We start from the raw sequence: 26,331 nt of genomic DNA, 5'->3' as shown, positions 1-26,331 counted from the left end.
GCACTGTAGGCATTGCTTTAGGTTCTTTGCAGCGTCCCTCCGGCCCCACTAACGGCAGCCCCCTTCATTCCTTTTACGGTATCTCCGTTCATATTCTCTTTCTTCCATCTTACTTTTCACCCTCTTCTAACAATTGTTTCGTGGTGCAACTTCGAGGTTTTCGTCCTGTTACATCTTTAAAACCTTTCTATTCTCAATTTCACCTTTCAGCGCTGAATGACCTCATAGGTGCAGCGCTTGGCCTTTGACCTAAATTTCACATTCCATTGTACATCATTTGCAGACCCCCAATCCTCAGTTTATATTCTTTGACGCTTGAGCTGCAGCTGACAGTATCCATAGCCATCTCAGCCTCATTCTTTATCTTCTTTAGACACCTTAGTCTCAGCCTACAGCACTCATAGATATCTCAGCCTAGGCCTAAATCAGCCAGACGCCCCACCATCAGCCTACATCACCCTAAGTCAACCTAATCCAAAGACACTCGTGCAACTTCACTCACATTGATTAGGTGTCTTAAATTACTTTCCATGTTGGTTTCCCGCGCAGTTATATTTGTGTGATTGAATCTAATGGCTATTATCATTTAAATTTTTATACTTGTTTCATTCATTTTTAATGCAAAGATACGTAAATAAACAGATGTACTACATGCTCTTTAAACATTTAGTCTCTTTATCAAGAAGCACCACATAAGCGATCATTGTTCTTGCGCCCTGGGTCACTTCCTAGTGACACTGGGAATGTGTTCCTCCGCATACAACGTCATACATGGTGTGCAATTAACTCAAGAGTTTGAAGCTTCTTTATCTTAACTATGGCATTTTCCTTTTGACTATTACAGATTGCTTCAGTGTACTGAAATCAGCTTTAACTACACTCTTCAGTAAACCACTTTTTTACATAGATGATATAAGTCACCGCTATTTTCTGAGAGACATAGGAAACAGTATGACCTGCGAGATGAGCTAATGTTTCTTGATTCCATTCACTAAAATTAGTGGTATTTATTCACTGTTATATTTTTCCCACTTCACAAATACAGTATTATATAAAGAAGTAGTCGCGCATTCTTTTTATGTCCACAAAGTCCAGACACATGAAACTGTCATTAACGAAGACATTTTTATTATACACAGATTAGTTGCTACAAGTGATCTCATTGTAACAAAGCGCAGTTCCTTGATCTACTTAATTAACGGAGCATCGTTGATCTCTTTACTAATAAATTACCATAGCATGCTTTCCCTTTACATTCCATTACGTGATACTAATAAATTACCCATTAATGCATGCTTTCCATTCGCATTTCATTTCTGAAAACACTCAGGTGGGCGGACTTGCTTACCTTTAGCTGGAAAGGGGGGCGAATGGACAGGTGCCACCTTTTTCGCAGCAGGCTGCCGTATGGTGTCATGGTCCATGGTGTTAAAAGCTTTTATAGCAATGATGGCGCCAGCATGGATTTACATATTCAGGTTAGCTCCCTCTAATCGTTCTAATTTATGCCCCATGTATTGCCATATCATGGAAAGCAGAGATATTTCTCGCGTTGTTCTCATTTAGTTTATTAGTCCATAGCTTCTTTCGCCCAGAGGCAGAGACAGAATTTTCTCTTGAGAAGGACACGTACTGGGCATCTTTTTTTCAAATTTATCTACCGTCAGTTTTCTCATCTTTCTTTCAGCCGTTAGATTTATTCATTTTCTGTCGTGTATGCAACATAAAGATAAGAATGTAAAGCTATACACGTGAGATAATGGATGCTTAAACAGGTTGAAACCCAGACAATAGAACCATTGAGCTGCCTGGTGGCTTGGCTGGGAAAGGGAGCAAATTAGACCGATCCTAACAGTTGGTCTATTCCATTTCAAATGCATGCTAATTATCATTATTAACGTTATTAAGAGCATTAGGAGTATGTCTATAACACATACGAGTGGGCTGGATAACGATATGTGCTTTAAATTTAATTTCGCAATCATTCTCACCGAATAGAATATTATAAAAATTCCTGTGTAAAATTATTATCTATGGCTAAGATTTGCTCATATATTTAAATGATTGTACTCATGTGTGGCGCTATCTAAGAGTAGTTGGCAATGATAGCGTTGTTTTAAACTCTTACTAATAGTAGAGCGAGGTCAGCCTGAAATGTGAAAAGCCAATGTTCCATTTACTGCATTATTTTACATGATTCAGCAGTTCTCCATCATAAGGCTTTCCCAATTTATTGAACATTTTCAGTCTCATGCCATACATCTGATTATTATTATTATTATTATTACATACACATACATTATACACATACATATTATTATTATTTCCAGCAACTGCATGACAATCCATACGTGTTTACATACCTATCACTGGCATTCTAATCAGGTAACTGCTTCCCCTTATCACGTGTCTAGTCGAAGTTCACCCACTATTAAAGAAGTATATATCCATGTCAGTAACGAATTGCACCATTTAGTTATTCATTAAGCAATAAAGTTCTTACTTGAGCTTCGAATGTTAGCAGGGAGGAACACTACGATCATTCTCGATTGCACCTGTCACCAGTGGGACTTCGAATTCTTAAAAGATGAATGTGCATGAAGGACAAAATGCAGTCTTGGATGGTTATAAGTCACTATAACACGGGCCTTGGCGCTGGGTCCATTTTTGTTATCACTGAATATGTGTTTTATGCTGCAAACGTTTAGCAGAGGCTTTTACCTGGCTTGACTGTCTCGTGATTGCGAGGACGTCAATAGCAAAGTCTTGACTCTTTTTTTATTACAGTATTAGACACTCTTTATTCTCTCTTTTCTTTACTTTGAATAATTTATTTACTAGAATATCTTAAACTTCATTCTTCAAAGTGAGTCGTTTATGTGCCGAATGTATTATAATTATTCTTCAATGCGATGTTGTTTTTTTTTTTGTTAGACTTTTCAAAAATTATTCCCTCGATTGAATACTTAATTTGTTAGCAGATATCTTCAAATAAAGTGGATACTTGTTTCCCAGAGTATATTGAAATCATTCATCACAGTGAATATTCTATTTTGAATTTCATGAAACTTTTCTGTTTTATCTTGATAAAATTACAATCCTGTTGTTATTACAGGTTCACACGCACGATATATATGGCACACGTGTGTAGATAAATAGACAGGTATACTACCATTCAATTAAATGGGGCCCCTCTCCTTATGAATATTCTAATACTCATAATGGGAATAGGATTAGTCTTGCGCAAAGCCCCAATTCTCGATCCCTTCATTATAGGCTGCGTAAAACTCATCGATACCTGAATTTCTTATTGTACTTCATCTTACCTGCTTTTATTTACCTGATATTGTAGTTATTCATATTTACGGGTTTGAAAAGACATAGGGTAGTCAAGAAGCAGTTAAATCTGTGTTTTACAATGTCTATCAAATGACAGCTTCTAAAAATATCTCATTAAGATAACTATTCTTGCGCAATGGGTAATTATTTGAGGGTTTGCTTTAAGATATTCCAGCAAATAACTTAGTATACTATATATTTTGGTAAATCAAGTATTAACCTTAAGCAATGATTTTAAGATACGGTAGCGTAGCAAATTTTGTAGTCACTTGAGCACTGATTTGAAAACCGCCTGGAAATTAAAGAATTAGTGTGGAAGTATGATTTAAAGATAGTCTGGCAACTCAGGTAGCCTACAGTAATTGCTGTCTGGACTGGCTTCAAGATTTTAGAGCATATAAAATATTCACTTCAAGGAATGGTTTCATGATAGTCTGCTAAATAAATCAATTACACTGGGGAATTATTATTCTAAGACATTCTGTCAAATAAAATACTCACTGTGATGAATGATTTCAGCATATTCTGGGAAACAGGTATTCACTTTATTTGCTTTGTTTGAAGATATCTGCTAACAAATTAAGTATTCAATCGAAGGAATAATTTTTGAATAGTCTTACAAATATTATAAAACATCATTTTGAAGAATAACTGTAATATCCAGCAATAAATTACTTCTACTTTAAAGAATAAAGTTATATATTCTAGCAACAAAGTATTTAAAGTAAAAGAAAAGGAGAAAAAAGAGTATAATATATCACAAAAAGTAGACCTAATCCGTAATATTTTGTCTTGTGTGTAGTTTGGAATAATATTCTTCTTCCCTTTGGTAGCTGACAGGCTCTGGTTTGTTCCACTTAAGCAAAGGTGAATAAAACGTCCTGTTATCTGGCCAAAACTTGAGATACTGAAAAACTACATCATTTTTCCTTTTCTCTCTTTCATATTTCATCAAGAAACTTCATGTGAAAAAAGGGATAATGAGGCTTGCTAAAAAAAAGGGGGGGGCGAGGGAAGTCAGGCAACCCCACAGTCGTGTGGAGTTCATAGTTTTATGCACTTATTTCCGCAGTCATTTTACGCCCTTTTGCCAACTGGTCGCCTGTACACATAATGTTAATATTACTAGAAGAAGCTGTAAAACACAACACACACACTCTCTATATTTTAAATTTCAGTTTACTCCCTCGCTCTTTTCATCACCTGGCATTAGACCGACTTCCTTCAGAGAGAAAGTGCACGAAGAGCGATGGAAAAATAACGCATATAACTAAGTCTTTACAAGTTGGTGTGCTGCCCTGAGCAGCGCATTACCGTAAAAGCATGTAATATAGCCGAGTACTGATGGGTGAGGTGTTTAAGCCGCGAAAGGGTCACGTAAACAAGATTAGCAGACGCCAGACAGTGTAAGAATATTTCTTATTTATACCATTTGTTTCCTTAGTATTAGGCATAAGTGTCAGTGACAAAGAATATAGACAAAAAAAAAAACTTTTAGAGTATTGGATAGTACCTACCATAACCCTTTTTTATTATATTTATATAGCTTACTGGTCTGTTTGTGTAATTTGTGTTTTTATATATATATAGAGATATATATATATATATATATATATATATAGTATATTATTATATATATATATATATGTTATATATATATATATATGATATTAAAATTATGAGTTTATTTATTTAATATAGTATTCATTTATAATTTTGGGAATAGACTTATATTCCTCTAAAGATAGATTCGAACCTTGAACTTTGATTTAGCAACAACGATACACAGTCGACCTAGGCTATCAAGATAACCAGACCCTTGTTTGAACCCTGGCCGGGGCAGACGCACTCATCGGTTATAATTCCCTTTGGATATCGAATTGGTTCATACTCTTCGCGATATCTAATCAGACTTAAATTAAAAGAGATGATGAAATATTATATAGTCTCCAAGGTCGATTAATCTATCCCCATTGCTAGTGACGAACCCAAGGCTACAGGCTTTTAAATTACGGAAGAGAATGAAAAACACATTTCCTTTGTATGTTTGTATTTCCCTTTTGTTATATCCTTCATTACACCAAGAAATTTTTTCTTTTTCACTGTTCATCTAAGCCGACAAATCAACTAGTCATATCAAAGCCGCTGTTCTGGAATTCCGGGAAAGAAGGAAAGGAGCTTTCTTAGCCTGTACGACAGCGAGAGGAAAGGAATATTAGCAATCTTTGTTCGTTTTCCTGAAATAGCTTCCTCTCTCGCAAGGTATTTTACCTCATCGGCGACCCTGGTATTTGTGACGGCAGATAACGCTTAATCAGTGAGTTAATCATACGATAGTTCGAGAGTATACTGATGATATAATTCACCATGTAGCTTTTTCACTGCTATTTGTCCCCCCAAAGAATGGTATATGGAAATTATCAGATGGACGAGGACATGGGGACTGTAGCGCTGTACCCTGTAAACGTCTACACATTCTAAAATAAAGAGTCTTGAGGTGCAATGTGTTTGGATGTGGTACAGTAGAGAAGAAATGTAGGGCAGACCGTTTATATGATGGAAGAAAGCTGGACAGAATGGTACTTACGGAGACAGAAGTATAAATGAAGTTTTATAGTAAAACTGAAGTAAAGATTAGTTGCAGTTAGATGTCTGGGAGATGAAAAGCTTGAGGTGTGATTGGTGTTAAAGAGCTATGGAGATGAGTGAAAGAGTACAGAACGTTAGTCAAGGGATCAAGGCATTGTGTAAATGAAACTGTGTAGAAAAAAAACGAGAATTTTGACAATAAGGCCCAGAATTAAAAAGCAAGCAAAGAGAAGACAGGAATGTTGTGTTGTAGAATATAGATATGAGAAGCAACAAGAATTGTGGTTTTTCTGGATACTTCAAACGTCTCTCTGAAGCACAAATTCATATATCTGAGGACGTAATATATAGAATTTTGCAAGACTTAAGAACGAGATATTTTGTAATTGGTCAATCTGGCTTAAAAATAAAGTATCAAGTCATCGAGAAGGAAAAGAAAAGACACAAAGAGAACTCCGATCTTATTTCTCAGCAATCAGGATGTGCCGTTACAAGTCCAACACTTCGTCCACAGGAACAGGACCTCAATCAAAAGCAAATGCAACTCAACACAGCAATTTAAACATCTACACTACTTACTGTATCGTTGGGATTAAAATCTCGCATTAATGGCCGAAGGAAGCATGAAGCGGAAACGAGTACTTTTGCTGTGTGTCCTGATGATATATTCTTGTGCTGCATATAAGCCGGTGGTTATTATTCATGGTGTCTGGGACCTGAGGTTTAGTTTGAATTTCTTAGCGGATATGATTCGACAGGTGAGAATAAGTTTACGACACTTAAATAGGCTAAATTGATAATTTAGTTTACTTCCAGCAAAAAAACACGAAGTCTCAATTTCTTTGGCATCGTAATTTACTCATAGGGTTTTTTCATTAGTCTAGCCTATCCTAGGTTGTTGTTGAAGCAGAGGATAGCCAATGAATCGGTTGTACATTTCTATATGAGATGGCCGTAGAGTCGTACATATATTGCAGTTGCTTTATTTCCTTGATAAAAGTGCAAAAGATCTGCGCGTATTAGGCCTTTTTTCCACAGGTCGTGGCCTGTTTACAAGCAGAGCAAAGACATTTCGACAGGGATGTGTCGTGACCTAACCTAAGCTAGGGTGCTGTACCCCAACCTGTAGGGAGGGTGAACTCATTCAACATGACTTCATGCATAGCAGAATAATGTGTGCACAATTATCATGCAAAATCACATTGTAGTTTTTATGGTTTTGCTAAAGCTGTTTCCAAGTGGGCCCAGGTGGCCTATTCATTATTTTAGCATGGTAGGCTATGTTATGTAAGCTTGCTAATTGTATATGAGTTTATGTAACTGTAACTAGTAATTATTGTAGAACATAGCGTGCCATTTATAAAATAAACTGCAACAATCAGTTACAATAGAACACACACACTGCCATTCATGAAATGAAAATGATGTAAGCACCTGTTTTCCACATGAAATATGAACAGAATTCTTATCACCTTGGTTCATGGGTATAGCTAGACTCATTCATAATAAATTTGTATGATGTTATAAAATCTACTTCTTTTATATAGCAGGTATTTCATTTGAAAGTTTAACAAGGTAATTATTTTGTGGCATGTAATGATGGCTATAACTCCACCAACACCATTAAAACCCACGTTTTCAGTGTATACATTGATGTTCCTAATTGTCATTGAACTGTTGTCCTTACTAATTGTTTATATTTCGTGACATTTTGAATTTATTTAGCAACACAGTTACTCTTTACTGGTTGTCAACATTCAACTTTACTTGAAGGTACATTAACCCCAAACTCTTTTTTTTATGACAGCCAAGGTAGCCAAGGCATGTGCCAACCCCAGAAAGGCAGGTGCTCACCTACCCTAGGATATTCCATAGGCTAGACCTGTATAGAAACATGACCAACAAAGCCTAAGCTAACCTCTGCTTGGCAAATTCTTGGCTAAGCTCAGCTGTGCTGTCGATCTGTGTCTGGCGGTTTGACTAGACTAGGCTTACTTAGGTTGTTTAGTTTATTAACACTCCTCTACTCTGTATTTCATTTTTTAACGTGTTAATGTCTTCAAATGCTTCGGCAAGTTAGTTATCAGAGGTCTTAAGGTGCTTTCACATGGACACATCTTCAAGCATAATGTTGTTTATTCCTTCTATGTATGTGCAGCAAAGAAGGTAGTACTGAAGTCTCATTTGTTTGTCATCATGTAAACCAAGATGGGCATTTATGTTTAAGCAAGAAGAATTGAGAAAATCTTTCCAACACCTTCCCCTAATTGACAGAATTACAAAATCAGATATACTATTAGTGTGATTAACTTGACAAAGTGGAAACTATATTCATGTATTCTTGGAGCATAATTTTCCTTTGATGTGTGTAGACCTAAACAACTTGAAGATTTAGAGATGGGCTAAGCTAGTGATATGAAGCTTACTATGCTGTAGCCATATCCATAGAATTCTAGTAATTACATCTGGAACATAATGTTCAAAAGGATGAACATACATGGAATGGATAGTATTAAGTGTATTGGTTGGCTAAATGCATATAAATGTTGCCCTTGAAGATAAAGAGCCCTTCTCTTGGCTTTCTAGCCCTTGGTCTTGGAGGGGATGAGGTCTTCTCTTTATAGCCTCAGTTTTGGATGGTCCTTGAGTGAACTACTTTTTAGGGTTGAGACATTAGAGAAATCTCTCCAGCAGTACCTCCCATGACAAGTGTCTTCCTAGTCTATACTGGTTATGCCTCATGCCTTGTTAAACAGTTTTTAGTTTTGTTGCTGGGATTTTCATCAATTTTTCAAATTCTCAAAGGGATTTCAATAACCTGAAAGTTGGTCGTCTTCTTTCACCTGTCTACTGATTATCTCATAAGACTTGTTGTAAAGGGACTTACGTTGGTATCAGCACTTTATCTGTGCTCCTTCTCTCTGTTGAGTCTTGAACTTCTTGGGGGGTTGAGCTCCCATGGAATGGGATTCTCAAGAGTTTCCTCTCTTGAACTCTCCATAGATGACCATTGTTAGAGACTCTGGACCATCTTTTTCATCAAGAGAATACTGCATGCTTTCCTGCATAACTTTCATCCTGCATGAGGACTTTTGAGAAGTTTTAATTCAGAAGACTGAGAACAATGCCAATCCCTGTTGGTGCTGGTGAGGGTGTTGAAGAAGTCATCTCTGGACAGGTTTGTTTTCTAGACTTGGTTCAGGACATTTATAGTAACAATTTTCTCCTATTAAGCACAGATCTTTCAAGCAAATGCTGATTTTGATTTGGTGGTTTGGTTAGATTATAATAATAATCACTTTTAATGTAAAGCCACAGAGACCTTTCAGCTTCTTCGTTTCCTCACTGCTTTTTTATACACTTACGTCTTTGAATTTAATCCAAACAGGAAAATGTTGAAGAAACTCCTATCTTTCTATGTGTGATACAGATGTACACATGTTAAGATAATGTTACATTGCCATAACCCATTATGCCACATTCAATTATCACGTAACTTTGACCAGTAGATTATTATAATGAGTGGGGTCCCCAAACTATTGATGGAAGTTCAACCAGTACAGCAGCCACTGAGTGATGTTGGACAAACATCACTTGTACCTGGAATATCTTGAGGATATTCAGTGGGTATCAAAATGTTTGGACATGGTTTATGTCCACTGTTTTGCCTTGAGTAGTCAGGATGCTGAGAATGGCCAGTTTACCCCAAAAGAACTTAACCATGCCCACTTGAAGGTTCCTTCTCTTTATACTGCATGACTTCTTTTGTATGGATTGCCTGACGTCTTGGTATTGGATTCTTAATTGACATGGCCTGCCTCACTGACGACACCAGGACTAGATCAGAGAAAGCACAGGGCTAATTCTTGCACCAAAGAAGTGTGGGTCTCACTTATCTGATAGTGTAATCATTTTCAAGGATAGTTCTTCTGTGTAAAACTCACAGGGAATTTGCAAATGACCTGAAATAATAGTAAGGCGAGACACAGTCAGGTCCCTTCAGTTCTGCCATGTTCTTCAAGTGCAAGGTATGGGTGAAGTGACTCTCACCAGAGGAGTAGGATAATTTGTTCATATGAAATTACAAATGAGACAGTTTCAACATTGTGAAATACATTACAGCAGAGATGAACTGGCAGTTGTTGAGCAGTCATTTGTCAGAATGCAAAATACTTTTGCCTAGTTAGTAATATTTTTGATACTGTGGAACCTTTGGCTAAGTTGCATGAATTGCAAGATGTGTAATTTTTTATAGGGCCAGGATATCCTTATTACAAACCATTCCACATTATACAATAATATGTAGTGTCAACATTTGTGTATATTAGATAAACCAACCCACCAATACTGTATGCTTTTGTCTTTTTATAACTGGTATCTGCATAATGAACTTCATAGGTGAGTTCATATAAATTCTGATGGTCGGATGACATGATTGTGCTGTTCTGTTTTCTGTTGACTAAATAGTAAAATGTTACTTTCAGGAGCACCCTGGAACAGAAGTTCATGTCATTGACATGCTACATGGATGGAAAAGTCTAGCCCCACTGTGGTATCAAGTAAAGGCTTTTTATGCGAAGATAACACCCATCATGCAGAGTTACAAAGTGTTTGAAATGCATTATTTATAGGTAGGCCAGTATAAGAAAATCCCATTTATAACTCATCTACAGATTAATGCTTTGCTGCTGACTTGTAGCTGTAGCTGATTTTGACCACTTCAGCATTTAGATTGCCTTACCTTGGAAGTGAATGTCTCTTTACATATGATACAGCTATGGCAGATTTTGACAACTTCATCATTTAGATTACCTTACCATGGAACTGAGTTTCTTTACGTAGGATAACCATTGTACCCCTCTTTAGATATTAAAAATGTACAGTCAAAGAGTTCCCTTTCAATTGCAAGTCCTAACATATTGCATCAGCTTGTCTTCTTGAACCCCAGCATAGGCTGCTAAGTTTAGGATTAGGTAACCCCAAAGGTCAGGTGACGCACCACTTCCTCCACTGAAATTATGTTTAGTTGGTAATTTATTTAGCAGACATGCATCTGGCTAGAATGTGGACTCATTACATTTTTTACATCTTATGTTTATGACAAAAGTGATCTTGAAATAATTGACAGTATTCTTCATCCTTTCATTTAATTTTGACATTATATATAAAAGCTGTTTTTATGAGTATTTCAGTTCCTTTGTTCTGTTTGTTGACCATGCTAGATAATATCATCCATACCTTTAGATTATAATGAGTTTGTGTATCAATTTTACATGGTACTGTAATGATTACACACCTTTAATTCCTTCCCAACGGTGAACCTCATGGTTTGTTTCTTTTTGTTTTGTGTTTTTTGAAGGGGATGAGATTGTTCAAGTACCACGGGTGTGTGTTTAGGTTCTAGTAGAATGAGCAGTGGTCCTATTTCAAGAACTGTCACTTTTACTGGCAATAGAAGAGGGCCAAGGAGGCTTGGTTACCAAAGGAGCAGCAGGAGCATGTTTTGTTGTTCAACATGGTTAGTTGTATCTGTAATTACTATTGTAGCATGAGCTTTGCTTCATCACAAACCTATTACTTAAATTTAGACTTGCTGTGCATCCAGACAATCCTCCAGACATACCTCAGAAGAAAAGGAAAGCCCCTACAGTTCCACCTGGTAGGGGATGTACCCAAGGTCCACAGCACCTCTGGTGGCTGGTTGAATTAATCTGCATGTCTGGTGCCAAGTACACAGACTGTAATCCTTTCCATGGAAATTTTGGTTTTCTATTATTCCTTTCATTGATATTTTTTCATTAACTATTCAAAGTTTTCATTGTGGATATCAATAATTCGCTCCACTTAGTGCTGGTGTTAGTTTTTAAATTTTTGTTCAGGGGTGCTCAGGAACCCAGATCACACTCTGGTAGATGGAAAGGGAGACTACTTCTGCAGCATCTGAAATTGCTGTTGAGTGCAGATTAGGCTACCTTAGGTAATGAGTTTGCATATGAAAAAATTTTGTCCATAAAAAATTGAATATTTTATTTGTTATAGGAAGTCTCTCTGTCATATCTAGATTTCAAGATTTAAATTGGCTTGTCTGTTCCTGATTGTGAATATTGTGAATACTGATCATATATTCAGGGTGTTTGCTTTCTCTTCTTTGCAAAGTAACCTTTATAGCTTCCTTCTGCAGAACTATGGACCATTATTCCCTTCAGCTGGAGAGGATTGTTCTCCAATCTTTTCACACCTAGCAGACCACTATATCCTACATTAAATATAGAGATGAGCAATAGTGTTTACACTGCCTCATTTGTTCCTTGTCACTGTCTTTTTTACTCCCAAGCTCCAGAAACCCCCATATTTTCTCCTTTTGTTTTCTGTTTTTCAAGCCTATCATATAAAGGACATGAAGTTGCCTGTCACATCATTATCATCATAAAAAATTGGGACAGATGTATTCACGCCTTATCCCGTTACCTTAACAAATTGGTATTCAGGACTATGTAACTATGTTGCCTCAAGATCTTAAGAGAGACTTTATGGAAATTCCCATTCCTACTGCAAATGTCTTATTATTGGGTTCAGCCTGCTTCATGGTGATAGATTCAGTTCTTAGGGTTACAGTTGGAGGTGCAGACCATTTCTTACTGGGACAATGATGATAGAATTATCCCTTGACCATTGTTGCAGTTGTCAAACTTTGTGAGTTAACCAAGCTTTGTTCTTAAGCACCTTTTAATTGGCCATCAAGGACTATCAATGGCTGTGTAGACAAATATTTAGAATAATATTAGAATGTAGTGTTTGCTCTCTTCACATCCTGAGTAAAAGAGGCTGTTTTGCAAAAGCTAAAAGCCCTCCTGTACACCAGTGTTTTCTGTTGGGTAACGGTAAACTGAATTTTTCTCTCATTGGAGAAATTATGCTAAATCTAGGAAACCAGCAGTAACCTTTCTGTAATCTGAACTAACAAATGAGAACATATTTTTCCCCCTTTTAGTTGGGCTTAGTGAGAGGAGGTGAAGACCCATTTGTAATGACAGCAAGTGGGATAAGTAACTTTGAACCATTTCCAGTTGTATAATTATGGAAAATTTATGTCTTTTGCCAAAAGATTATAGATAGTAGATGTGATGATAAATATATTCTGCATGTGCTTAAATTTAAAATTGAAATTTAATTTTTACGACTCAAAATCAAATGAAACGAATCTCAACCAAGTTTAGAATCTACTTGATTGCTTTGTTATTTGTCAGTATAAATTCATGGCAATAATGCTGGAGTGTGTATTTTTTACTAGTTTATAATATTAAAAGGTAACTTTAAACTGGATCCGACTTAGGAGCTAACATTTAAAGATACTGCCTTTCTTTGTTGGTTTCTTGAGTCCTTCATAGCTTTACTTGAAAAATATTGAGTTGAAGGACTGCTGTGATGGCTGTTTTAGTGGGACAGTAATCTGCAACAAACAGATGGTAGAAGAATGCAAGTTTTAATTAACTATTGTACATAGATCATTTGTATGAAGAACTGCCATTCATGCACATGCATAAATTAAATCTTGGTTTTGCTCTGATTTCATGTACTGTAGATTACATTCAATTTACATATGTTCTTAGTAGCCTATATTACTATTTGTGTCACTTATACTGCTAAGTAACAATTGCTTTCTTTTTCATTACCAGGATATTCTCAAGGAGGAATTCTGAGCAGAGGTATAATAGAATCTATGGACCATAATATTACAAGATTCATCTCTCTTTCTTCTCCGCAAGCTGGCCAGTATGGAGGTGAGCATTATTTAGGAATTCATATGACCTAGGAAAGGATTTCAGTACTGCGTTCATTAAAAAAGTATTACCACAGTCAAACTACTAAATTCGGTGAAAATTGGGTGACCCCACTACTGTGCAGTGTTTATGTATTTGTATCCCCTGTTGAAGCTGACAGATTGTGGGTACATTTCCTTCAACCCTAAATAGTTTTCCTATAAGTTTAAACCTTAAAAGTTAAACTTACACTTTCTTTTTTAAAACTATAGTTTTTGTTATACAAGGGGTACACAGACAACTTCCATACTACATATCAGTGCTCATAAAATATGTGCAACACACTCTCACTGATCTTCTTGTTCTTTAAGAAATGAAAAGTATGTGCTATCAGTTTCCATCATTTAATGCTACATTTTCTCTCATTCTTTGGCTCAATTTTAATATTTGGAAGATTCATTTACCTTCATTTATGAATTACGTTGCACTTGTTACCAATGTTTTCTTTTGTACTTTGATACGAAAATTTTATTATAAATACAGATTTTTGTTTTTATGTAACTGCTCTTTTATTCATAGGAAATCTGTCGTCCTTTTAATATGTAAGAGACTTACACATCTAACAAGATATAATTTTAATGAAACAAAGGAATTGCTATACTGTACACTACTGTACTGTATTCAGTTTTTATTTAAGTATATTTTCAAATATAAAAGACTATTTGACAGTGTTGTGCATAAATATATGTTAGAAAAATTCCATCTGTTAACTCTTGTTTCATTAACAATAATGGCCGCATCAGAGGATTTCATACTTTACCTTCTTTGTCACCCTTTTTTTGTTGGGAAATAAATCACTCAGATTTTGAAGCAGGTCCCATATAATTATAACTGGTATAAATTGGTCCAGGAGTGTGCAGAATACTGTAAAAAGGCAAGGCAGGCAAAGAAGAATAAGGAGGGGGGAAATAAAACCAGTGAAAAGTGATTTCCTTCTTGTGAAGATGCTAGTGGAGTATACGAACACTTTTTATTTTACCAATGCGAAAATAGAATAACTAAGATTACTAAGGGAGCTTGACGAAGATGTAATGTGTCATCCTGAAACAAAAGGAAATGATCACAAAGGATGTATGGAATACAATGGATTACTGACAAGCTTAGGGTATGCTTGTGGTTCTGCCTACAAGTACAGTATTCATAGTGAAGTCGAAGTCAGTTCTCAGTGGTGGATTGACCTATGCCTGCTGGCCTCAAACCACTTTATTGATGTAGAGGTTGCACTGATGCAGTCTCTTGATTAGGCTAAGGGTGTATTTATTTGTTGTTGCCCAAAGGAAAAGTGTTCACAGTAAGGTAAGCTTCTTTCTCACTGGTAATTGACCGTTGCTTGCTTGCCTGCCTCTAACGTAGACTGTCATTAATTTTCTGGGGTATGGTTCTTTTGGAGCACTTCTCATGCAAAGTGTCCAGACTTTCAATCTTAGTAGGTGTGGTTGCTCAAGGGATCCTGGTGGTATTACTCAGGAAACATTTCCTGGATGACATTTAAGATCCGTTAGGTGTCAGCTATCAGTGCAATTTCGGTGTCCTTGATAGCTTGAATGGGCCTCTGCTTAGCTGGAAAACTGCAGTGAGTATCCATGTAGTGCCTCCTAATGGCACCCTCTTGAACACTGCATCATATCCGCATGGGTTAGCCCATCATAGCCATGCTGAATGAGGCACCAGGGTACTAGAAATGACAAACTTGGGTACAGTATGTTCTTCGAGGGAAATGCAGTTATTTTCCAGTACAAGGCTCAATATATATTTATTCTTGTAGTACATAAGCTTAATGCAACCTTCTCAGTATTGGAAGAGTTCATGTGAGCTTTTTAAAGGTATCCTAATGGGAAAGGAGAGACCACTAGGTATGCCATCCATTAAGGGCTTTCCTGATTTTTGTATTGATGACATAATTAATTATTAATTAGAACTTGAGCTGGTCAGTCAAGGTTATTTTCCTGGGAGCAGCAGTGAGTAATCATACACCTGATGCAGGTACTGATGGCAGTGTGCTTGTAACTATCAAAGTATTTGCTCTGTTGAGTGAATCAAATACTTAAGCTCATAGCTTTTGTGTAAATTTTGGTTGCCATCCATGTGTCCATCTAGGAATAGGTGATAAGGACATCAAGGAAAAGAATTTCACTTTGGGCTCCTTCCACAAGTTTAGTGGAGAACACTACATCCCCATTCTGCAAAGAGATGATCTTTGCTTGGTCCTTGGCTCTGAAATGGTGACGTCGCTATGCCTGGTGTAGGTGGCGGGTTCTGGCATGTGTAAGAAAGTGTTCCTGAACTATGCTTTTACAGTATATGATTTAACAAAAAGTACAACAGATGAGGATCCTATCATTATGTCGTCCTTCTTAGCGTATTTGTGTCTTTCATGGGTCACAAAGCAAGACTGTTTGTGCACAAATTTGAAGTGTTTGCAGTAAATGATGATTATATCTATGATTGCATTATCATGTCTGTGCTGTAATGTCTCCCTTTAGTTTGTTATAGAGTTTGTAAAGCATAACTGTATTCCTGTGGGAACATAATAAAAAACTACATATTTTGTATTGTTGAAACAGCGATTGACTGTAATAGTATACAAACAGTTTAATTATATTTTCTAACATACACAAACTGGATTTACATGACGGCAGGATAATGTGCAGCGCAACATGGACCCACCTTACCTTTTTCAGTCTAGTAACCACTGTTGGTGTCCCTGTAGTATGACAACTCTAAAAGCCTAGGAGTATAAACATGGGAATATCATTTTTGCACAATACATGCATAGAAAATAGCTTTACAGTTATGTTGCTAGTATTCTGAAAGCACAGATTGGGTAAAATAGATAAGTACATTAGTGGAGGGTTAGAAAAATGCTAGTGGAGTGCGCTAAGGATTGACAAATTTTTGCAGTATTTTGTACCTTGTTTATCTACCACATGACAAGGTTCAGTAATAGACATATATGTCAAAAATATTTATATACTGTATTCTTAAACATGTATTGTTCACCCTTTTTGCATATCATCCAAGTTTGGCCTGAGAAGTGGAGCAGTCTGGTTAATCTGTTTAAAGGATTAGGAGTAAATTTTGCTCCTATCATATCTAGTTGTTTTGCAAAAACAGATTTTAAATAAAAGATTAGTTTTAGAATGTCAGGTTTCTCAACAAATGATGATTTTTTTTTCGGTACTATATTACCCTTTACACTAAAATGTAACCTCAACTACTTTTTTTTCAACAGATGAATTTCTTAGGCTCATCTTTCCACAGTACATTAAGGAAACAGCGTATGAATTGTTTTACTCAAAGATGGGTCAGTCCGTATCTGTTGCTAACTACTGGAATGATCCTCATCATCAAGAATTGTATTATAAGTAAGTATACCATCTATTAATCCTCTACTTGGTATTTTGTTGTGATATAGTAAAAAAAAAAGTTAAAGCAAATTTTATTTATGTTTTAATTCAGTTAACTTTTGTTGTAGTCAATGATCCCGTTATACTGTAGTCAATGATCCTCAAGTACAAAGCATTTAGATCCGAGTACTTATTCTGAAAGGTTTTTGTTTAATATGTGTACCATAGATTGTAAACAACCCACCATTGCAGAAAAATACATTTTTTTTTCCTGCTGCACCCTGTCTAAAAGCAACTGGAGAGTAGAACCAAAGTTGTGAAGATATTCTGAACTTCAATTAACAAAATATAAAAGCTAAATCTGTATATTAGCCTACCTTCAAGATATCATAAGTGGCAAATATGGCATGTGCAGCTGAAGAATCCTTAACATATCCAGCCATAAGTAGGTATGAAATAAAGGGTAGTCTTCACAAGCCATTTGCTTTGCCTTTTATGAATCTGCTGAAAACCTTAGAAACTGCAACCTCGGTTAAAAAAAAAGGGGGGGGTCTCACTTCCTGTAGGTTAAAGCATGCACTTATGTGGTCTCTCATTCCCTGTAGGTAAGAGAATGAACATTTGGTTCAACAGGTCTTCCAGAGGCAGTTAAGTCATACCTACAGATAAACATTACATTTCTTAGCACTGTACTGTGCTAAATATATAGCTGGCCTCAGTTTTTCATCCTCATTCAGTATCTTCATGCTGAATGTCCAATTTTGGAGAGACTTTCAGGGATCCTAGTTTAGTCAGGATGGCTTTGTCCTTGGGGTCTTTCTGGATATTACCAGGGCAGCGAGATCACTTTGGGTTGAAGTCAGCTGTTTATGAATGGTTTTGTTTGCTTTATTCAAGGCATTTTTGAGGTAGTTTGTACTTAGATAAAGGTTTTTGGTAATTGCTTTATTAGTCCCCCTCGTGGTTAGTTATCTTTGCTTCTGAATGTATCTGTTTAGTTTCCAAGGCAGCAAGAGCAAGCACTACTTTTAGTGCCAAATATCAGAACTAGAGTTTGTTATGAACAATTTTTAATGGTTTATTTCCATATTTGCTAATCTAAGTTGACAAGATATTTCATATGGTTTTGTGTATATTTTCCCAATTCATTTTTAATACTCTAGCATAATTTGCCTGTGAAAAGCTGAATAATAAACAAGTAGAGAATTTTGAGACAGCTCATTTCACCATATTTTCCTTATTTAGCAATTTTGAAGTTCCTTGCTGGCCAATATATCTGTACCCAAAATATACCACTCTGTCTTTGCACTGTCCTCAAATCCACATTTTAATGTATATATCAGCTCTCATAGTAAGGCAAGTCTTCAGGATTTTGTTCTTTCAGATTGAAACTAAAAAATTTCAAGTCAGAAAATTGTACGCAAAATATGCCACTCTACCTTTGCACTGTCCTCAAATCCACATTTTAATGTATATATCAGCTCTCATAGTTAGGCAAGTCTTCAGGATTTTGTTCTTTCAAATTGAAACTAAAAATTTCAAGTTAGAAAATTTTATTACCTTGTTTCTTGATTATTTTAACCATGCAAACTTTACCTAGTAAGAAGTGGTCTTTTATATTTGTAAGATTTTCATAGAAGTAAGAACCAAACAAGAGCATAAGACTTTGTAGTCTCCTTATGCGACCTGGGATCTTTTTTTTTGTTTCAGCTTTCTTCACTAAGCAAATTGATACCTCTGTAATAACTTTCTGGTGCAGATGAAGGCATCTTTGTTGACTTTTAAAGGTTGTCCTCATCCTATGCCTGCTAGAAATATGTCTTTCTTCTCCTGCCTGAAGATATGTACTTTTTTTAGATCTTGTACAATATTAGAACTATCAAGCCAAACATCTCTGGCATCCTGTATTCCATCTTCCCATCAGGAACACTGGTCCTCGACTCCTATTTTGGTTAATAGCTTGCCATCAGCTGATGGCCAGTCAGAATCCTGCCAGATTTCTGATTCAGCATCTCCCAACTTTAGACTCTTCAGTCCTTCTTTCCAACATCTTCCTGTTCACCAAAGCCCTCTCAAAATTTTTTCCAGTATGGCAGACAATGTTACATCATTTACCTGCTGGAATTGTCTATATAAAATTTTTTTTCAACTGAAATTGATTTTTATATCAAATTTTTTTCTACTGGAATTGATTTAAAACAGCAGAAATTTCCTACTAAACACTCCCTTTCAGGTCTTGCCTTTCATCCTTGTTAAGTCTTCAACATTTCTGTGACTTTCCTAACTTTAACATTTCTATTTGAGGATTTTCATATTGCAGTGGCTTCTCTCACTGTGAAGTATCTTGTAATCCTAGAAGGTTATGCCATGAATAGTAACATGGTCTTCACTGACATATCATCTGATATTTGAAGATGGATAAGGTTGAGCCCAAATCCAGGATCAAAGGGAAGTCTTCATACATAAACCATGATTTACTAGTCAAGAAGAAGGTATATTTTGCTGGTTGTGGTACTGTCAGAGGCTGAAAATTTCACTAGTATCCTGCTCTGCTGCAACCTGTCCCTTCTGCATCAGCCATCCTTGTAGTGCATAGATTAGCCTAAGAGTGATGGTCCTAAAATGAAAAGATGTGGACCAGTCTCATCTTTAATGAGACTGTCTGCTTTCTCCAACCAGTATAGCATACCCTTTGCCCCGTTAAGAACCACAGCAGTGACAACTAAATCCATGTTAACCTTGCAAACCATCACAAAAATATACAGGCACACAAATATAGCACCCTTTAATAAAGCACCTTAAGTTGAAAGCTTCACTTCTGGTGGTAGTATAGTTTTAACCAAGAGAGAATTCCTCAAAGAACTGAAAATTCTGGATCTGGTGGTTCCTGTTACTAAGCATTGCAGCTGTTGGTAGAAATGCTACAGCAACAGTCTTTAGCTCAACCAGAAGCTGTGCTGTCAGCAGGTATTCCCATTATACTAAGCTTATGCCACTGCTGCAATTCTCTCTGGATTTTCCACCATATTCAAGCTCAATGGAACATTATTCTAGCAAGATTACCAATAAATTCATTTTTCTGCACAAGGGAAGTTTCACACCGAACTGTGCAACTGACTGCTGTGCTAGCAACAGCTCCCAGTATTTTGCCTGCAAAATTCCTTCATGGATATGCCATTTCTACCAACAGCTGCAGTACTAGCAACAGAAGCCGCCTGATCAGGAATTATGAATTCTTAGAGGAATTCTCTCTTGGTTAAAGCCTTACTACCACCACTACCACCAGAAGTGAAGCTTTCAGCAGACGGTGCTTTATTCAAGGATGCCGTGTGTGTGTGCCTGTACATTTTTGTGATGGTTTACAAGGTAACACCAATTTGTCACTGCTGTGATTAACAGGGGAAGGAGTATGCTTTTATACTGGTTGGAGAAAGCAGACAGTCTCATTAAAGATAAGACTGATCCTCAACCCCTTTCATTTTAAAACCTTCACTCTTCGTTTACCCCTTTCATTTTAAAACCTTCACTCTTCGTTTACTAAGTACAAGGATGGGTGATGCAGGGGTCAGGCTGCAGCAGAGCAGGATACTGTGAGAGATTTTTAACCTGACAGTATTGCAAAAAGTAAAATTTACTTTCTTCTTGAGTAGTAAGTCATAGTTTATATGCATGGACTTTTCCCTTTGATCCTGGATTTGGTGCCAAGGTAACCAGCAGATATGTGAGGGTTTGCAGATTTACAAAGGTTTCATCACATATGTGATTTTTCAACAGGACAAGAACTGTAGTTATGTTGAATGGAGAAACCAGATGGCCTTTTTGTACACAAAGCCAATCAGCATCAAAGCTTTTGATGTAGGAGCCTCTCACACTGACCGGTGCAGACAAGTATGGTAACATCACAAGTATCAAACTGCAGCAGTGAGGAATATTGGTGGATATTTACAACTTCCAGTTTTGCGCAAAATAAAATCGGTGAGTTTTAAAACTTCCAATAAAGTGAAATTGACTGTTCCTCTTTGACTGGCTGACAGTAGGTTTTGCATGTGAGCATGTGGATGACCTCTGATGCCGAGGAACCTTGTCTTCTTTTCCATTCCTTCTGAAGTCAACAGGATATCTAGGAAGCATAAAGTTTTCTCCCAGCTCATGCTTGTTCTCTGCCACATCTCTGCCTTCTCATTCACTTGCTCCAGCCAACCACAATAGTTCTATTCATAGCTGCATACCAAAAGCCAACTTTTTCATTCTGTGCAGGTACAAGCAGCAAACATGTCCATCCAGATAAACAACCGATGCCAATCCATAATTAACAGTCATCTAGTTCATGTGCTGTTCCATTAACCGTGTCTGGTAGACAAAGTTACAACATTGTGTGCCAGCAAGTACACCTTAACTGCTTTACAGATGTCTGCTGTCTCCACTGATTGTAGAAGTCTACTTTTTTCACTTGACTGAAGATGTCTGCTATCTCTGCTGATTATGTACAGGATCCCACTATACAGAACACTGACTAGCAAATTCAAAGGAATCATATTTCCGCTTGGTTCCAGAGATCATCAAATGCTGAAGTGGAGACTAGCACAACAGTGTGCAAGAATTGGGTTGTCACTCCCAAATCAAGAATCCGTTGCATTGTAAGTACGACAGAAGTGATGGTAGGTTCAAAGCTAACATATCACAAGAGTCAGTTCTTGATCCACCTGGTGTATCTCGGGAAATCTCTCACGGAAAAGTTCCAATGGTCTTTCTACCCAGAGTGAAGCCTTCCATCTCAACTCTGCAGAAATTCTAAGCTGAAAATGAAGAAAAAAGCTATTAAACTAATGCAAAATGGATTCATGAGATTATCACTGGCTGTCACTAAACAAACTCAGATGAAGCGACTTAAAGGCAATAGTACACACTCACACAAACTTGCCCATCATTACAACCTGGCAAGAGCATAGTGCTAGCTTATGCTAGCTAAAGATCAGTTCAACATTTCAGCAAGCTGTAAACAATGATGAGTCCATAAGATTTCAATCGACACACAATACACTAAATTAAAAAGGGAGTTTAGTGCAATTGGATCTGTTGAAAAACTATTAAATCTGAAAAAGACACACAATGATATAAGGCATACAGAGAGATAGTGGAAATGGATATGGACAGTAAAAAAAAAAAACACCAAACTTAAGTAGTTTCTCATTTCTCTCTAAACCCTGCAATCATAATTAGCCTTATTCCATGTGAACAGTTCCCAGTAGCATCAACCTATTAATCATGGAAGAAAAAAAGTCCTTTACATGTTCTCACTCCACTGTCTCAGAAGACAGTGCATCATTCCTTTGTACTGACCTTCATCTCGCAAAGAGGGGATGGAGCACTGGAAGTTCATCACAGCCTGAATCACAAGTTAGGAGGGAGAATGATAAAGTAGACTCATGGAAGAGATGCAAAATTTAAACCCCTCTCTCTAGTTACAGTCAGTGAAACAATAATCAAGCATCCAAAATAATGGGAGTTCTTGTAAGTAATGGAGTAAGACAATTCCCAAATAGTAAAAAACCAAGCACATGAGGCATAAAAGCAAATACTCCTTGAAAAGTATGCCTCCAAGCATGAGGGATAACAAGAGGATGAGGATGACTATGACTGATGTACAATCTTGAGAAAGAGTTTTTAACAAGTGCCTGCTCTACAGAAGGCAGAGCTCTGGACAGTACTTTAAAAGATCAGGAAAGGAGAGAACTTAAGCCTAATGGGCCTTGATCTATCAAGTTGTAAGATGTCCTCTTATGAAACGGAAAGATTTTAGTGACTCTTATGAAGAAACACAAAGCAAGAGACAAGAGGGAGGCCACAAAGATTCAGTTCATTGGAAGTATATCTGAATGGCCCTAAATGGGCAAAGAAGACTCTTCAACAGAATAGGAAAGAACAACACAAACAGCAGGAGTTAAAGAATAAGCTGCCTTTGCAAGAGGATTGATATAAGGCTACAAGGAAAAAAAAACTAGTGAAATTAACAGAATCCCACGACTCATGAAGTTACTGAAACAACATAAGAATGTTGCTGAAACAACATAAGAATGTTGCCATCTCAAAGGCAAAAGGCACAAAACTAGCAATAAACTCGCAAAATATTTACCATAACACACAGGCAAAATTAATTAGCAAATATGTTAATGAAAACAAATGAATGGCACCTTGCAACAATGACAAATAGCACTGATAATCCAGGGAAACCCAGCTGCACAACAAACTTCAAAGAACTCACACTGAATGAGGACTCGTCACCTTCCAAGCTTGTGAAGCATGAGATGAGCATGTTCATCGGGACTTTTCTCCTTAACTGTCAAGTGTGTCTGGAGTAAGGTTAATTACAATTAAAGGACTTGTAAGAACAAATCACTGTGATTGGATAAATGGATCTGAACAGTGTAAAAATTTAGCAACTACTATATCAAGAATTATTATAATAAAAGGAATATGTAGAGAGAAAACGAATACCAAGTTGACTGTAACAAGACATAATATGATAAATGTAAAGAGAAATAAACTGTAGCAAGATTTCTGTGACAAATGGATTTGCAGAGAGAGCTAACAACCTCAAGAAATACTATAGCAAGACTGATTTGGCTATGATTAATGGTTTGGCAGAGAGAAAGAGGGAGAGCCAAGAATAGATCTACAATGACAAATTGATCTAGATAGAATGTGAAAGTTATCTCAAAACTATATCAAGACTTACTTTGATAAATATGGATCTGCAAAGAACAAAAAGCCTTCTACACTGAACTCGGTCTGGCAGACAATATAACCTGGTTTAATCAGGTGGATGTAAAATGTTGCCTAGCTGAAAAGACAAGGGTTATTACAACAGAAACTGTAACAAATGGTGGAGTCCCTAATGCAATGACGATAATTCTTTTTAACCCCAGAAATCAGTGACATCAAAGGGTACCTCATTTATTCCCAACCAAGAGGAAAACTTTTGGTTAACTTCATGTCACTGACTTACATCACCTTCAAAATGACATCCTAAACAACTTTATACCATGAAAAATTAATATTGAGTAAGCAATAAAAGGAAATGTAACAGTCAGGGTGTGATTTTCCACAGACAAATTGTTGGAATACCCTTCCCCCTCCCCCCAAATAAATCTGAAAGGGTTGAGTACAGTAGCATTTTTTACTTCATTTTAATGTTAAAACATTTTTAAAATAGCATTATTTTTACTTCATTTTAATGTTAAAACATTTTTAAAACTTCTTTTCAATCTATAGATACAAACCATTGCTCTACTATAGGTGCATGTCCTCCCTCCATTCAAAATTTCCCAATGTAGACAGCAATGAGCACAGAATGCTGAATTTGGGTTGTATTTTAAGAACCAGGCATTACAGGTTTAAATGAAGTAATGGTTGTATGCATAAACACATTTTGAACAATGTCAGGTCTTCCATTATACTTTCTTCTCTTTTCCTTGCTGAACCCTTGGTATTAACTACAAATTATTATATTTTCAGGTACTCAAACTACCTACCGTATTTGAACAATGAGGTAGACGATGCCTATAAAAAGGATTACCGAACAAATTTCCTGAAATTAGAAAGATTGGTTCTCATAGGAGGACCTGATGATGGTGTTATTACACCTTGGCAGTCAAGGTAAGCATTTTATTTTGCTTTTGTAAATATCTTTCAAATTATAGTACTATTATGTACACATAATGCATAATAAAAACACATACTGTTTTGCAATGTATAAAAGTATTCAATTAATCCCATATGCTGAATTATAAATTTAAAAATATTTCATTTTTTTATTTTACAGTCATTTTGCCTACTTTGATGAAAATGAGAACATAACTGAAATGAGAGACCAGTATTATTACCGAACTGACACTTTTGGCTTGCGTACCTTGGATAAAGCTGGGAAGGTGACAATTTATGAAATTCCTGGTGTCGTACATACTCTGTGGCATCATAATGTTACTGTGATTCAAAAATGTATATTACCATGGCTTGACTGAATTTATCTTTAGTGACAAAAGCGAATTGTAATGGGCATAAGCAGAGCCATAAAGACTTGGGCTTTTGATAAGAAAATCTTTTGGCATTTGTAGCTGTTTTCAGTACACCATACAGTATCTTATTACTTTACCTACGATGTGTTCTCTTGGCGTCTTTAGTAAATCACATGTTAGCTGTAATAGTGTTCTGATTTGTGCAAAACTAAAGATATCCTAATGCTCAGTAAGAATTGCATTTTTTGGAGAATATGAAGATTATATTTGTATTAATTTAATCACTAGATATTATGTAATATATACTGTCAGATGTCAACAGAACAGGTGTCCGTTATTCATTTTTAAAATTAGATTATTTTTTTAACAGTAGTGAATAATTCATCCCTGTTTCTGTTTTATGTGCTGTACCCATGAAAAATTATATTTAACATTTTATTTATTACGTGATCTCCCTACATTAGCAGTGTTATTTATGTACTGTTTAAAATAAAACCTACTTCATAATTGTTCACACATCCTATCCTTCACCTTAAAGCATATTTTTAAATAATAAAAACCTTACTGAACTTTACAACATTCATGTATACCGAAGTTGCAATGACGACAAACCACTGAATTCCAGACAACTGTTTCTTTAACCAAAGGCAGTATGCAACCAGCTCAATATGTAGGTTTTTTATTTTAACTCAAGAGACAGCCATTTGCAAAACAGATATGCCATCTTGTTCAGCTACCAAGTGTCTGGATTGTTCAATACTGGGAAAAGGTTCTAGTTCCCCTATACTGTATAGGCAATAAGAGACTTAACAGGCCACAGTGTAGAACTTCTGGCTTAAGTACCACATTCCATTGTTCCTCTATAACATTCTTTAATACGCATTCATTCTTATGAGAAGAGACAAAGATTCTCAAACTTTCCAAATACATGTGAAAAATAAAAACACAGTGATTAAGTGACCTGTTTTGCCATTTGTCCAAATAACACAAGTCATCAATGCCAAATAAAAAATATCTAAAGTATACATATCTTAAGCCCAATTTCCATGAATTTCAAAATGCCACACCACCACAGTTAATATTAAACCTATGGAAAGCAAATTTAGACATTTGGCTCTGCAAAGACGGACTGGCACACGCTCTTTAGAGGTCGGAACGCACTTTTGCACCTGAATGGGAGCAAGAATCTCTTGCTGGCGACCCACAAACTACAAGAAGGGA

At 36.4% G+C, this 26,331-nt stretch overlaps 2 protein-coding genes and 1 long non-coding RNA gene across 7 annotated transcripts in view; 1 reads left to right on the top strand and 2 right to left on the bottom strand.

Moving 5' to 3' along the window:
- The window catches only part of LOC136840838 (hatching enzyme 1.2-like), a 28,959-nt gene extending 27,487 nt beyond the window's left edge, over positions 1–1,472 (bottom strand). For all 5 annotated transcript variants that reach the window (XM_067107783.1, XM_067107780.1, XM_067107782.1 and 2 more), the window contains exon 1: positions 1,349–1,472. The gene's annotated coding sequence lies outside the window, so the exon portion shown is untranslated. The remainder of the gene's footprint in view (positions 1–1,348) is intronic.
- A 5,062-nt stretch (positions 1,473–6,534) lies between these two features.
- Positions 6,535–25,622, top strand: Ppt2 (palmitoyl-protein thioesterase 2). The gene is made up of 7 exons (XM_067108187.1): positions 6,535–6,686; positions 10,413–10,527; positions 11,360–11,446; positions 13,605–13,709; positions 16,981–17,113; positions 24,611–24,751; positions 24,918–25,622. Exons 1-7 carry the CDS (start codon positions 6,537–6,539, stop codon positions 25,114–25,116), a joined length of 930 nt encoding a protein of 309 aa, XP_066964288.1. The 5' UTR covers positions 6,535–6,536; the 3' UTR covers positions 25,117–25,622.
- LOC136840839 (uncharacterized) lies at positions 18,632–23,433 on the bottom strand. Its single transcript, XR_010853748.1, has 3 exons — positions 23,358–23,433; positions 20,617–21,891; positions 18,632–20,582 (listed from the first exon to the last, which is right to left on the bottom strand). It is a non-coding gene; the product is annotated as an uncharacterized lncRNA (long non-coding RNA).
- Positions 25,623–26,331: the final 709 nt, after the last annotated feature.

This window comes from Macrobrachium rosenbergii, chromosome 8 (assembly GCF_040412425.1).
Source record: "Macrobrachium rosenbergii isolate ZJJX-2024 chromosome 8, ASM4041242v1, whole genome shotgun sequence".
NCBI classification, from domain to species: Eukaryota; Metazoa; Arthropoda; class Malacostraca; order Decapoda; family Palaemonidae; genus Macrobrachium; species Macrobrachium rosenbergii.
This window is presented reverse-complemented; position numbering and strand designations above follow the sequence as displayed.